Here is a 15,149-nt window from a genome sequence, read left to right on the forward strand (position 1 = left end):
GTTTTTACTGTATTTTCGTACAACGGCTGCTAATTCTCCAGGCTAAAGGCTGTAAATGGTGTCAAGGAGTTGTCTTGGGGTTTAGAACCGTTGGCGGATCGTTGCAGGGTGAGGGGCCGAGAGTAGGGTTTTGATGGGGTGGCTCGGTTCTTGGGATAATTTGAGTGCAAGGGTTAGCTAGCCAACCTAGCTAAGCCTTAGACCAGACCCTGGTGGGTATGAGACAAGGCTTGGAAGGACTCGACGCCTGCTGGAACCACCGGTTTAGCAGATCCAACGCTTTGAGGATTTGGAGCTCGGGTGGTGTAGTGTGGGGGTTTTAGTGATCATGGCTCAGTGGAGGATGCATGGGGCTGTGACCGTGACTAATGTAGGTCCAGTAGGGGCTGGAATAAGTCTAAGGTAGGCTGGTTCATGGTTGGTACCGTCGGGGTTAGGCTAGTGGCGTGATTCTTGGGAAGGTGAGGGTATTAGGGTGCAAATTAGGAAGGGCCGTGAAACGTCTGCTATTCGTTTTCTTAAAACGTGCTAGAATTTTTTTTTTTAAACCTACCTAGCATTGGTCGAATCACCAAAAATTACATAAAATATTTTGGACATCATTTTAAAATAAAACAACCAACTATATATTTGAGAAATACAGCCCATACTATAATCTCTCAAAAACCTCTCAAAACATAAATAAAAAAAGTCATAAAATATCTTTAACATTACTTAAAATCATAAATCATAACTAGTGCGGAAAACTAGCATGGGTCCTCGGGTTATGTGCACCTTCAGTCCAGCAAAGTCAACCATCAAGACCTCCATTATCATATTCATAATCAATATAACCTGCATCAATCACACCCAGTGAGTCTAAAGACTCAACACGTCATATTCTTGATAACGAGTAATATGTAATACAGTTAACATATAACAGTGAAAAATATTTGTACTTAAAATATCGTTTTCATGAAGATGCATAAACATAAATATTTTCGTAAACATTTTCATGATGCATAAAACCTTTAAATAAAAACATTTTCATAATCTTATGCGTAAACAATTTTATATAATCATAAACATATTCATATTCGTATCCATATTCATATCAACATATTCATATCATCATATTCATACTCATGTTCATATTCGTGTTTGTTGAATTCAGATCGTGATTGTGACTCGTATTCTTAAACGTATTGGGCGATGGATCCATCTAAAGAAACCACAGTACTGGGCGGCGGGGACACCAGCAACACTCTCACTGGTCAACTGGGCCTTGGCCTACGTATTAACATATCATGTCATTGGAAATACGATCGTCGGGGCTCCCTCTGGGGCCTTTTCCCAAAAATGGGCTCCCTCTGGGGCCTTCTCCCCTCACGACATCTCCAATCATATCATCATATTCGTATTCGTATCAACGGAAACACGATCGTCGGGCTCCCACTGGGACCATAACCCTCACGATATTTCCAACATATTGTAGTCACAATCCCTTCACATCCTTCAACATGTCGTGTTTCCATCACTTAATAAAAACATGCATATAATATCATTTTATTTTGAAACCAAGCATGCAACATATCTTTTAAATGTCCAATTTAAATCATAAAATTCATAAACATTTAAAAATCATAATTTAACATATTAAAATCATAAATATCCATAAATATTTTAAAATAAACATTTTTAACAGATTAAAATCCGTAAACATTTAAAATAAAATTTTTAACGTATAAAAATCATAGAAAGCCATAAAAGTTTCAAAATAAATATTTTAACATCATAACCGTTTAAAATAAATATTTAAATCATAAACATTTAAAATAAACGTTTTAACATATTAAATTATGAAACATTTAAAATTGGCATGTTAACGTATAAAAATTCCATAAACATCCATAACCATTGAAAATAATCATATTAGCACATAAAACAGCATTCAGGACACTGCCATGACGTTTACTAATTTCTAGGTGTAAAATGACCGTTTTACCCCTGGACATAAAATTTTCCGTTTTTGACAGTTTCTTAATTTCATTGACTATCACATGTCCCAAATAATTATTTAAGCTTACACGAATTTTTTTATATTTTTATTTGGCTTAAATCGATGACTTTTAATTTAATCTTTAAATGTGACGTATTAATGCGTTTTAATCCCGAATTAAACCAAACCTTAATATAAAATTTCCAAATTAAAAACTTAGACTTCTAATAATTATTTAAGCTTAAACCTAATTTTTCATAATTTTATAAAGCCTAAAACTAGGCGTTTCCCCATTCGTTTTTAAACTGAGACGTACTTCCTAGTTTTGACTCGTATGGACTCAAAACTTAACCAAACTTTACCAAACTTGAACCAAAGCTTAATAACACCTAACTAACCCATATACAACCAAATTCCAGCCCATTAAGTCCCTTGGATATGCCTAGGAAGCTACTGAATTTTTCTGCACAAGAGTCCTAGTCCTAATATGATTCGAACCTAGGCTAGCTTCCCTTAACCACCATGTCCAGCCTCTACCCATCCCTCCTATGCAGCCCAATTAAGTCTAGTGGACCCTCCCTAACCGCATCTAGCAGCCGTGACCCTCAAAGACTCCTAGTCAAAGAGTCCTTTCCCTTAAGGAGTTTATTTTCGTTTTTATTTCTTCCCTATTTTTTTCAGCCTTTAAACATACACCTAGGGACCCTTAAACATGTGGAAAAACATTCCTTTCAAGTACCCCTACCATGGCAGCCTCTTTGTGCATCATTATGAAGAGTTTTAAAAAAGAAAAACTCTTGTTTTGTGCATGTATAACCATAAAAACGAAAATATAAAAGTTGTATCACGTTTTTCATGCAATCATGTATCAAACACATAATATGGTGTGAAAGATGAGTAAAAGGAGAATATGGCGTGCCTAACGCACGATTATACATTGACGATTGAAGAACGACGACACGAAGACGATGGCTTGATTTTTCCTTGCAAAATTTTGATCCTCCTTGACGAATATGATGTGTGTGCCGTGAGTTTAAGGTGCAAAGGATTCCTTGAATTTGTTGGGGTGAGGGAGGCGTGGGTGTTTGTGGGGTTATGGGGGTGATTAACATATTTTATAGTTAATAATTCTTTAATTAAGCTTAGGCCCATTAAGCATACAAATTAGGCCCAGTAATGCTTAATTAGAATTTAATTAAAATATTAAAATAGTTTTGTTTAAATAAGTTTGTGAATTTATTAGCCGGGTTGTCAAAACGTTCGTATTTTTGTTGAAAAATCAACACCGATAAAATTTACGTCCCGGCGTATAAAATCACCTCAAAACCCCGTATTTTTTTAAAAAAAAAATAAGAAAAAGCATCACTCATATTTTAAATAATTAAAAACAACTATTTAATAGAAACATTTTCTATTTTCAGCCCTCGGTCTCCGTTCCTCGATCGCAACTCGAATAACCTTTAAAAATACATTTTAATGCAACAATGTAGAAAAGTATATTTTAAACATGTCAATATGCACAACATAATTAATTAATGCAATTAAAACATATAATTAAAATACAAAGGAGTTTAATAATTTGTGCATATGGTTCACGTGGACCTTTAAATTTTCTGGGCGTTACAGGCCGAGATTTATGGTATTTTTTGGAATATCAACAGAGGGATTATGGGCCTGATGTTAATGTTTTAGAATCATTATAGTGTTTTTAAGGTGAGATAAAAAGTTGAGAATAATTTGGTTAAGTTTCGAGTCGATTGGGGTTAAAACTAGGAGCTCGGTCCAAGTTTTAAAACGAATCGGTTAAGTTATGAAATGTGCTCGAGTTTACGTCTAGGAATGCTTCTAAATATGTTTTGGGTTATTTTAAGGAGTTTGGTAAGCTTCAGGTAAATTTTAGCGGTCCAGGGGAAAAACGGTATTTTTTGGGTTTCTAGGGGCAAAATGATCATTTTGCACCAGAGGTGAGATTTTGGTAATGACAGCACCTTGAGCACATTTTATCATGTTTTAAATGTTTATGCATCACGTTTATGATTTTTACGAAATTATGATAAATACGGTGCATGCTTGGTTTTAAGGAAAAAGTTACGTATATGCATGTTTTTATTAAATGGTGAATATGATGATATTTTTTGAAGGACGAGAATTGATTGTGAGTGACGATGTATATGTATACGATGACATGAGATATGATGAGCTGAGGCCAAGGCTCAGTGGACGGGTAATGCCGTCACTGATGTCCTCGTCGTCTGGTACCGTGGTTATACGTAGATGGATCCATCGATAGAGTTGATACGAAAGTCACAACTAATGAACTGAATTCAATTAAAAGAAAATATATACGTATTTGATGACATGAGGTGACATGATTTGACACGTTATGATTTTACACGATACGTTTATGTTTTGTTTTTAAGTTCATGAAAGATATGTTGTGTATGATATTTTTCACTACTGTGTGTCATGTATATGTACTTGTTATTTCTGGTGCTGGTGTGTTGATTCTTTAGACTCACTAGGCGTGTATGATGTATGTGAGCTTGATGCTGAGGAGATTGGAAGGCGCTGAACTCTGAGCTGGCAGCCCTGGTGCGGTGACATGACCCGAGAAACGCATGTTTTTCCGCGTTTGATTTATGAGTTTTTTAGAGGAGTTAAATATTTTTATACGTTGATGATATTACGATTTATACTCGTATATGTTTACGTTTGGTGTTGGATGATGTTGGTTATTTTAAACGGCGCTATTTTTATTGTCAAATAAATATGATTATTTTAAATGTTATTTTGTAAATGCGATCCTTTGAAAAAAAATATTTCCGTACTTTTAAAATGAATAGACGTTACAATATCTATTACTCTTTTATGAAAAAAAACAATCCCGAGAGTGACGGAATTAGAAATTTTCTTTCCTATAATATCTTTTTTTCCCAAAAAACAAAATAATATATTATTATTTTTATAATTTAAAATAAAAATTGAAACACAAAATTAACTAATATATTAATTTTAAAAATTGAATCGGTTCAATTGTCGGATAGGATCCGACCCAGTTGACAACAAACTCGCTTCTAAAAGCCGTTCACTGCACAGACTTGCTTCTCAAGAACCCTAATTTTTCATGAGTTCAAATTCTCTCCCCGAATTGTCTTCGAAAGGCACGCCGGTTTATTTGTTTGTTTTTTTTTAACATATTGTCGTTGTTATTTCATCGTATATTTTGTTTTTAAGCAAAATCTCATTTTTTTTAAATCATTTATGGGAATTGCATCGTTTCCTCGATTAGATTTTCGTTTTTTTATTTCATGTATGGGGATATTGCAATTTTCTTTAGTTTTGTGAGAATGATTTCGCATGTTAGTTATGGGTTATTGGAAAGCGTTTAATTCGTAATAAGTTTGTGTTCTTATTGACTAATTGCATGGATTGATTTGTGGGGAATAGGGTTTGATTGAACAATGTTTTGGAAGAAAATTGCTTTGCAAAAGCTTCTCAAGAGTGATCATTCTACTAAGAAACCAAGAATTATTGGTCCAAATTTGAAGTTAAAGCAGTGGGTAGGGAAGCGAAAATTAGATTGCAGGAGTGTTGAATCGAACAACGACAGAACTAGGAAGAAACAGAGGATGTGTGAAAATAATGGGCATGATGATATATCTCCTGAAGTTGATCGGCTTTCAGAATTACCTGAACCTATTGTTCATCACATTTTTGCGCACCTGCGTTGCCCGAAAGATGTGGTGCGCACATGCATTTGGTCAAAGAAATGGAAAAGCATGTTCAATTCATACTTGACATTTGATTTTGATGAGAAGTGCTTTGGTTCACGAGTTGGGAAAAGGAATCATAGTAGGCTCAGATCCCGTGAAGTACAGAAAAGGAAGTTCAACAGTTATGTTGAAAAATCGATTGTGTCAAGACTTGCACCTGCTCCTTGCATAGATAAGTTCAGACTGTATATTAGTAATCTTAATCATCCGCTGGAATTTAGTATGAAAAAATGGATACATCTTGCTGTGCAGAAAAATGTGAAGGTGCTTGAGATTCATGTAAATTCAAAGGAGCGACTTTATAATTTGCCTTGTGATGTGCTGGCATGCAAGGCAATAACTTCCTTGAAGTTGTCAGGGTCGGTTATACCCAGTTTAAGTTCGCTAGAGCTATGTAATTTGAGAGAACTGTCGTTGAAAGGCACTACTGTTGTTGAAAATTTGATCAAGAAAGTTGGACAAAGCTGCCCATTTCTCGAGGATTTGAGGCTGGTTGGCTGCACTGGATTGGTCTCTTTGAATATTCCTTCACTAGCCAAGCTCAGGAGGGTGGAGGTGCATGAGTGTGCTAGCCTCACTCGTATTGAAATCATGGCGCCAAATCTTGAAACCTTTTGGTATCATGCAAGGAAGCATCAGTATTGTGGTATCATCTTTAAAGGGTGTGGGACTCTGAAGAATTTGACATTGAGGGACTGCAGAATGACAGATACTGTGTTTCAGAATTATATCTCCAAGTGTCCATTGATCGAGAATTTGGTGCTCCAAGAATGTAGCAGAGTTAAAAGACTCACAATTTTGAGTGCAAAATTGAAGAGTTTAGCCTTATTGATGTGCACGAAAATTCAGGAAGTCAACATCGATGCCCCAAATCTTTATGCCTTCCAGTTTAGCAGCCATCGAATGCCTTTTTCTTCCATGAACGTTTCAGGTCTCTGTGAAGTAAAGTTTTCCTTTGGTCATACCGTGAGAACACCGCAGATTATCGATGAGTGTAAAAAGATTTTTGGTAACATGGATCGATCCAAAGGTTTCAAATTAGTAGTACATACCAAGCAGGTGCCGTATGTTCTTGATTCATATTCAATGCCACAGCTTGTAACCTCTGGCTATCGTATTAATTTGCATCTTTCCTTTCTATTCCTTTTTCTAGACTATGAAGATTTATGAAGATCTGAAAGAAGTTGATCTAGTTCAAGATAGCTTTAGCAAGCTGGATTTGACTCTATCATCATTAACTGTGGTGAATCTTGTTGATAAGTGGTTAAGTGAATCACATGGAAGGATTCTTACTCTAATATCTCCTGGCAGCGAATTGGTGAAGGTAAGATTCTGCCTGTATATTTAAGTTTGCCATGCTAAGTTTTGAAGCTCTAACTAAGGGAAACATATAGTTAGTTTTCTTTTTTTTTTAACTTTTATTAAACACCTTATTGAATGTTTATTACTGAAGCTTAATTCTTGCAACATGTTATGCACAACTGCTCAATGAAATTGATGTGTATAGGACTTCAAAGTCGTACAAGCATTATGTCATGGATTCAGGAATTCAATAGATGGAGCGAGACTATGTATTGGCAAAAAGAAAATTTTAATAATTTTATGAAAGCTGCATAGTAAATTGAATTTTTTTCTTTCCATTTGAGACAAATGCCCTATCCACTCTCTTCGCATTAGTACTGTTATATAACGGTCCCTACAGTTGCACTTGAACATCCAAAAAAATTGACCATCTTGTGCTTAACAGATTTCCTTTGTACTTCTGTTTTTGTAGATTTAGATTGTTTAGCATTCCTGAAGGGGTGGGCACAAGGTGAATTGGCAAATAGGCTCTTCGAATGAAAACGGAAATTCAATTTTTTTTACTTTTGATCCAACAAATAAAATACTACCCTCAAAACCTAAAAGTATTCCCCTTTTCTTTTCGTCGGACTAAATTTAATTCAAATTGAATGCAGTTAATTCGCATGATGATCGTGAATCGAGAAGATGATCCAAACTGCTGCAGTTTCTATTCGAAAAAATGTTGGCAACACTACCTAGCCGATGTTCAAATGATGGTCTCGAAGTCGGCAAGAAAGACATTTTATGTCTTCAAATGGAAAGGACCTAGACTCATGTGAATTGCATGAAAGCTGATTTTTTTTTTAATTCTCGAGTTCTTGTCAATTAGGTAACTAATCAACTCAAGTAGTATGCTGCTTCTTTCGATATCCAGTAGTTATAGCCATAAACTCCTAATGATGAATATGACTTTTTGGAATGATACAGATATACCATTATGGTTATCTAAGTATTCTCAAATATATATACTATATATTATTTTATTAAGGTTGAGACACCTAGAGTAACTAACTTTGGTGTTATGGTCTGTTTTAATAATTATATATATTAATAAAATGTTAAAATTTTAATACAAGTTATATATAATTCAGTGGATAGAGTAATTGTTTCTTGGTGTTTAGGTTATAGGTTCAATTCTCATTGGGGTCATTTTTTTATTCATTTATTTTTCAATTTATTTTTTAATTTATATATCAAAATTACAGTGTAGTCTCTCGTTATTTCTTATAATTATATTGTATCCTCATTTAAATATAAATCAAATGAATTATAAAAAATATTATACAAGCACGCAACGCGTGCGTCGGTGTACTAGTTTCTATTATTAAGCTTGATATTAGAGAGTATATATGTAATTTTACCGTACCATTTGATTACGAAATTTTATGCAGAATTCATATACATTCATGTAGGTGCCATATTTGTTCCACATTATCAACTTCTTATTAGCATAAAATGTCAGTTGTTATATTGCCAAGGTATAAATGTAACAAATTGCTATGCAAATCAATTCGTTTTAGGATTTATTCGATGTTGCAGTGGGAGTCATTCGAACTAATTTTCATTTTAGAAACTAAACAAAAATGTCGGTGTGATGATGGTTGACCGTTGAAACCTCCACGTTCTAGGTTGGATTTATCTGTCTTGGACGGGCAAAAGATGTATGCGTACAAAATGGATGGATGTAGGTAATGGCATGATACACTTTCCCTTTTGAATTCTTTGTGGTGCATTAGATGCTTCCCAATCCTGTAAGAACAAGACTCAAAGCATATTGGCACTTTCGCCAGCAAATTTTGATACCAGAATGAAAAAGTAAAGCAAAATTTTTAATTGAGGTAGTGCCATAAAGGGAATCAGATACCATAGCTGATATATAACTTTCTTGTTATATAATAAGGTAACTTCCACCTCCAGAAAATAATCGTTAGTCGCAGCTACTATATCCTCTATTCCCAGGATAAAATGGTATGTAAATCTACTATCTCTGCCAAAATTTGTACATATTTTAGTTCTAACCTATCACCCGTAAAGACAAATTCTGGTTTGTAGGAAGGGGACAAGGACCGGCTGGACAAGTGAGAAGAAGGCGATGGTTGTTGGGCCGTGGGGGTAACGGAGGGACAGATTGGAATGATGGAAGTTACAACGGAGTCGGGAAACCACTGTCATTTAAAGTCGATGCATCGACTCGTAACCATAGTGTATGACAAGAATGGTAAGCCTGTTTCGGCAGAAAAGCATGGAGTTGGTGGGGGCAATAACTCTGCTTAGGTAAACTTGGTTAATTTGTTTCTTTTAGCTTTTTTGGATGCTATTAACCTCCCTAGGTTAATTCGATTTAATTTCACAAACTCCTTGTTTGTATTATCATGCATCTTTTTTTCTTGTAATAAAATCTTGTACAACCTTGGCACTTATCCTTCATTTATTGGGGCCAAGATCAAGTTGCAGTTTCCTCAGGTATTCTTGACATCCGTGAGTGGCCGTTATTGTCCTGTAGCTCGAGGTGGTTGTTAGAGTAGATGTCCAGCAAGTCAACTTGTGACTCGAGGTTTTATTGATTCTAATGTAAAATAATATTTATTTTAATAATATTTTACGATTTTATTCAATTATGACATTATATTTTATCTGTATATCTATGGAAGTTACATAGATAAAGTTCTTGAATATACAATAGGTACTGTAGTACCCGAAAAACCAATATGCGTAGATATGTTCATAATTTCTATTATTTAATTTTAAATGGTTATTAATTTAAGAAATTGTTGATTTAATTGCATTTAAATAATTTACGTTATTTTTAAGGATTTTAAATCGCGTATTTCAAATTTTAGCTTTTTAGATATATACGCTAGACCGGACCGGAGATAGGAAATCGGAAATGAATTTTATGATCCAAAAATATTCCTAAATTTATTCCGAGTTAAGAAATTATTTATTTTAATGAAATCAAGTGGATTTAAGTCTACTTTAATTAATTAATCACTAATTTAATTGTAGGCTTCTTAATTCAACAAGATTATGCTTAATTAATCTTTTAATCAAGCTTATCTAACCTAGGACTCTACTTAGCAAAACTTAAACAAATCCTACACCAATTGGAAAGACAACTCTCGGTCAATTCCACTCCACACAATCCCAACTTGACACCATTTAACTCCCCCAACAACAAAACAAAGGCCACCCATTCATCATGCATGTTCCCCCCAACTTGACATCATTTACTCCTCCATGCACCACCTTATTTGACCACAAGCCTTCACCACCTTCTTCACTTCACCTAGCACGAAATGATAGAGATTTAGCAGCTCCCATTCTTGGCCAAGACAACAAAAATAACAAGGTTTCTTCATTTCCGTTGCCGTGTCTCCCGGTCCGACGTATCGTGTTGTTTATTGTAAAAACAACTTAAGGCATGTATATATGGTTTCTTTGCTCTTCAATCAAGTCATATCTCATTTTTTTAAACCATTACACATCCTTGATTCATGATAAAACCGAAATATGACAGCAACATGAACAAAAAAATTCTGCACAGATTTTGGCTCTCATTTGTGCCTCATGGTTTTGATGTTTTTGTGGTTCCAGGAGGTTGGTTCGATTCCAGGCACCCAAGACTGCATCTAGGCATGTACTAGGGTGAATTAGGATCATGTTGGTCCATTAGTTTAAGCCCCCAACTCGCTGGATTCAAGATTTGACAGCAACTCCTCCATAGTTGCAAGTTGAGTCGAAATTCTGGTTTTTGGTTGTTCAAGGAGGTTCGAATCTTGGTTGGATTTTGGACCTGTTACCACGGTTAGGACCCTTCCTTAGCATGTCTAGGACATGACCAAGATGACCTTTCATGGCTCCATCGGTTTTTAAAGCAAAACAACACAAGTGTCCCTCGGTTTCTATTTCTGATTTTTTGTGAGTGAGTTTCGGCTCTTTAAGTTTTGGATGGATCTTGGTTGGCTTTTAGCCCTCAACCTTGGTTCATACAACACTTCATCATGTCTAGATCAAGCCATGGTCGATCATATGACCACTGGAACGATACATGACAGCAAGCGATCCAAACAATCGCATGGTACATAATTTTTCTTTGTGTTCTCGGTTTGAGCTTTGTGTTGTCCTAGGTGTTTGGGTGGATTGTGGTTGGCCTAGTGCCCTTAGCCATGGTTCAAGCCACTCCTTAGGATGTTGGTAAGAGGCTCTGGTTGGTGGTTCAAGCCCCAATGGCCGATAGCCTCATTAATGAAGCGATGCAAGCACAAGTGCTGCTGCTGCATTTTTTTACAACAACTTGAGCTTCGGTTCAGGAGGCTTGTTTGAGTTCTTGGTTGGCTTCTAGCCCTTAGCCATGGTTCAAGCCACACCTTAGAATGTTGGTAAGAGGTTTTGGTCGGTGGTTCAAGCCCCAATGACCATTAGCCTTGTAATCAAAGCGAAGCAAGCACAGCTGTTGCCGTTGGAATTTTACAGCAGCTTTGCTGCGGTTCAGAGGTCACGTACGAGTTCTTGGTTGGCTTTTAGCCTATGGCCTTGGACTGGACAGTACCTCAATGAGTTAGGAAGGTCATGGCCGTTCGTGAATTGGTTAAGTTTAGAGGTCGTACGAGAATTTACGGTACAATGTGCCAAAGTGACTCTCGAAAGAGCGTTTCATGATTTTGGCCTCCATGCACAATTTTCGTGTATTACAGCCCTTGGTATTTATTTTCCAGTATTTTAGGTGTATTTTAATCATGACTAAACGATGGTTCGATGTTGGTTCGGGTTGGTACGGAGTCATGGTTAGATACTAAGTTTGTTGGGCGTAATTGTCTCGTTTTTGGTTCGGTTATGACATGTTGGTCAAGTTAAGATTATTTTCAGGTTTCTCATGTTAGAATTAGGTCGCAGCGAGCCTGGGAACGATCCAAATCAATTGGTAAAATAACACATGAATTTAATTATATTACGTGCATAAAAAAATAGAAAAAGTTTATTTTTGATATATATACGATACGTCTTGTGGTCACTTTACGCTTATGGGGTTGCTTTACCCGTTGACTTACGACCGGTTTATGATTATGTATGGGTACAGATATCCAGTCCAAGGGCTGTGATGATCACTACCGCCCAGTATACTGTAGTTTAGTCTGATCAGACAATTCATGTTATGTTATGTTACGTTATGGGCCACTTGCGTAGAACATTATCTCAACAGAAAATTATGATATGCTATTTTATGACATGGGCTCTATCGAGCAAACCTTTTACGTACGATTATCAATTATGCACGTATTTATAATTATTCAGGGCACTGATTTTCACGTTACGCTTTACGATATGATATCTTTACATGGCATGAAATTTTATGATATAATTTAGTTGTTATTCACGATATATTCATGCTGAGTCTTTAGACTCACTAGACTTGATTGTTGTAGGTATTGACGATGCAGAGGCTGAGGGCGGGGACCAGTGAGTTAGCTCGGATCGGCGGTAGTACGAACCCGAGGACCTCACAGTTTAGTTATTCATTTTTATGTTCAAACTCTTGTTATAACTTTTATATATTTTAAGTTATTGTTTAAAACATTATTCAGTTTCCGCTGCTATATTTATGTTAAAAAGTTGGGTTATTTTACGAAAGTTTTTATACGTTGCAAGTTTATTTATCTAAAGAGAAAATTTTTAATAATTCCGCAAAATTATGAATACGAAATTAGGGCCCTCACAGGTACCACAAGGTCTGCCCCTCAATGTAAGATCACAAAACTTATTAAGAAGTGTATCGTTATTCTAAACAGGTTATTAGTCGAATCAGCCGCCTAAAATAAGGATAAAGGTCGCTTGAGTTTGAGACTAACATCAGTGATATAAACGTCATGTTTCATTGGTAAGAGCATGAAGATGTCCATTCATACAGATGAGGTTCTCACTTATTGAGTGAAATAATCCGCGATTATGGTTGTACACCATTAGTCCTTTGACCCCGGACAATGTAGGGGCTATACGTATTAGCATTTACTTTGATCCGTTTACCGACTCCATTGAGGGTCATCGGGTGGCGAGGTTGGGTGTACTTTCGAAATACGTAGGAGCAAATGCATTGTAGTCGGGGATTCACCATTTACCTACGGATGAACATATTCTATGTGATCTGATGATTTAATAAGTGTAAGGAGTCTCTGGCCAGAGCAAGAAATGTGATTTAGAGAAAGGTGTTTTCCTAGTTGCATATATCATGGCACTATTAGTATTCAAAGATAAATCACATCGTTATCGAATTCATATACAACTCTCGATATCCATGGTTGCAGATTCGATCGGGATAGATGTGTTGAATAGACCGTACAATATGCTAACCATAACTTAAGGTTCTTCCAGACACTATCAGTGATACCTAGGGGATCGTGAGACGATGCTACTAGAAGCACTTATCATGATCCGATGGATGCAATCAGAAATGGGTTCTGACATTATTGATCAAATTCTTGATCAATGAGTTGATGAAAAGAATGAGACTAATTAGGGTAATCCGGAATAAGAATAAATAAATATTATTTTGAATCACATTGAGATATGAACCCACAGTTAGTTGTATTTCTAAACCATTGAAGATCACACAGGTATCGGACTCTGTGTTTCCGTTGAGAAAGTCAAAATTCAAAGAGTTGAATTTGGCGGCTATGGTTTGATGTAGATCAAACAGAAAGCTTATAAATGAGTTTATGGTGACATAGAATATGTGTATATATGATATTAATATATCATGTATTTTCAAAAATTGATAAATATATTATATATTACTAATATGAAAATTTATTATAATGAAATATAGATTCCTAGTACCACAGAGACTACCACAAGGACTAGGAAGAGGAATCACACATGAAACTCTTGCACACAAAATTGACAAGAAATTCCTTCCTTCCTCTCCTTGAAGCTCTCGGCCACGAAGAAATTTAACATAAAATTTATTACCACTTGGTTTTTTCCACTGCCACGTCGTCGTTGCTGCATTGTATCCGGATTTTGGAAATTCGGAGGTCATAGTCTCAATGCACAAATCGCTTGCGATTTCTAGTGCAACAAGCGAGGAACGCAGTCTTCGATTGTGGACCTGATTAGACGATCAAAGCCGGTGAATGATTCGTAGGTATATACAATAAGGGCTATCTCCACTTAAAAAAACCAAAATAATTTGGAGTCAAGCGTTTTATACGTGCACGTATAAAATTCATATACCCTATGAATGTATTTTAAACATGCGACACCCAAGGATTATTCTGAATCTCAAAACATAAAAAATTTAAACTTCCAATGCGCCTTGGGTGCGAGAAAAACGATGCCCCAACAGTGGTATACCCGAATGGTTAAGGCAGTGCACAGTACGCTGCCCGAACTGTTTGGGTAGCGGAGGGACAGTTCGGGCAGCCTGCCCGACAAGGACTCTTTAAAGACGTCCCCGGGGTGTTTTTCAGCTTTTCAAAATTTACGGGTCAAAATTGATATTTTATGAAATTTGATTAAATTGTTAGCGAAAATAAATTTTGAACAAAACACAGAATTTTCTTATGAAATAAATAATTGAAATTAGATTTTAATTATTTATGGAAAAATTTTTTACAAGAAATTTATTTATTTGAAGTTAAATAAAAGTTTTTATTTAACTTGATAATTATGACGGTTAGGGATAATTTACGAAATACATGATTTGTAGATAATATGTGATATTTTTATATTAATATAATATTTGATATTATATGGTAAAAGGATGATCGAGAGCCATGATAAATTTCTTAGGTGTATGTTAAATATTTTACGTGTTATATATTTAATGTTGGGGATCGAGGAAGAGTTTAGAGGGGGGGAGGAGTGAATGAACTCTTCTCCAATTTCTTTTTTTCTTTCTAGGATAAAGAAGGTGCTAAAATCCTGTTAGGGATAGTAGCTTATCTTTTCGTGAATACTTGCCAACAGATTAAAATATTAAGTGCGGAAAACAATCTGATGGAGTGAATGAAAATAGTAATATCAGTAGACAGCAGTTGTTTATGGAAGTTCGAAGATAA

The 15,149-nt window shown here is 35.6% G+C and overlaps 1 protein-coding gene and 1 long non-coding RNA gene across 2 annotated transcripts; both read left to right on the forward strand.

Moving 5' to 3' along the window:
- The first annotated feature begins 5,013 nt into the window (after nucleotides 1–5,013).
- Nucleotides 5,014–8,078, forward strand: LOC142541065 (uncharacterized). The gene is made up of 4 exons (XM_075647605.1): nucleotides 5,014–5,139; nucleotides 5,426–6,810; nucleotides 6,905–7,075; nucleotides 7,710–8,078. The coding sequence occupies exons 2-4, from the start codon at nucleotides 5,440–5,442 to the stop codon at nucleotides 7,872–7,874; spliced, it is 1,707 nt and encodes a 568-aa protein (XP_075503720.1). The 5' UTR covers nucleotides 5,014–5,139; nucleotides 5,426–5,439; the 3' UTR covers nucleotides 7,875–8,078.
- A 919-nt stretch (nucleotides 8,079–8,997) lies between these two features.
- Nucleotides 8,998–9,710, forward strand: LOC142539123 (uncharacterized). The gene is made up of 2 exons (XR_012818825.1): nucleotides 8,998–9,063; nucleotides 9,148–9,710. It is a non-coding gene; the product is annotated as an uncharacterized LOC142539123 (long non-coding RNA).
- Nucleotides 9,711–15,149: the final 5,439 nt, after the last annotated feature.

This window comes from Primulina tabacum, chromosome 3 (genome assembly GCF_025594145.1).
Source record: "Primulina tabacum isolate GXHZ01 chromosome 3, ASM2559414v2, whole genome shotgun sequence".
Lineage (NCBI taxonomy): Eukaryota > Viridiplantae > Streptophyta > Magnoliopsida > Lamiales > Gesneriaceae > Primulina > Primulina tabacum.

What these genes read in the sequence shown, in the direction of transcription:
- LOC142541065 (XM_075647605.1), top strand. Translation starts at nt 5,440, where the DNA reads ATGTTTTGGAAGAAAATTGCTTTGCAAAAGCTTCTCAAGAGTGATCAT. An exon ending in TAGTAGTACATACCAAGCAG is followed by an intron (nt 6,811 to 6,904) that starts GTGCCGTATGTT and finishes TCCTTTTTCTAG; the next exon opens with ACTATGAAGATTTATGAAGA. An exon ending in CTGGCAGCGAATTGGTGAAG is followed by an intron (nt 7,076 to 7,709) that starts GTAAGATTCTGC and finishes AATTGAATGCAG; the next exon opens with TTAATTCGCATGATGATCGT.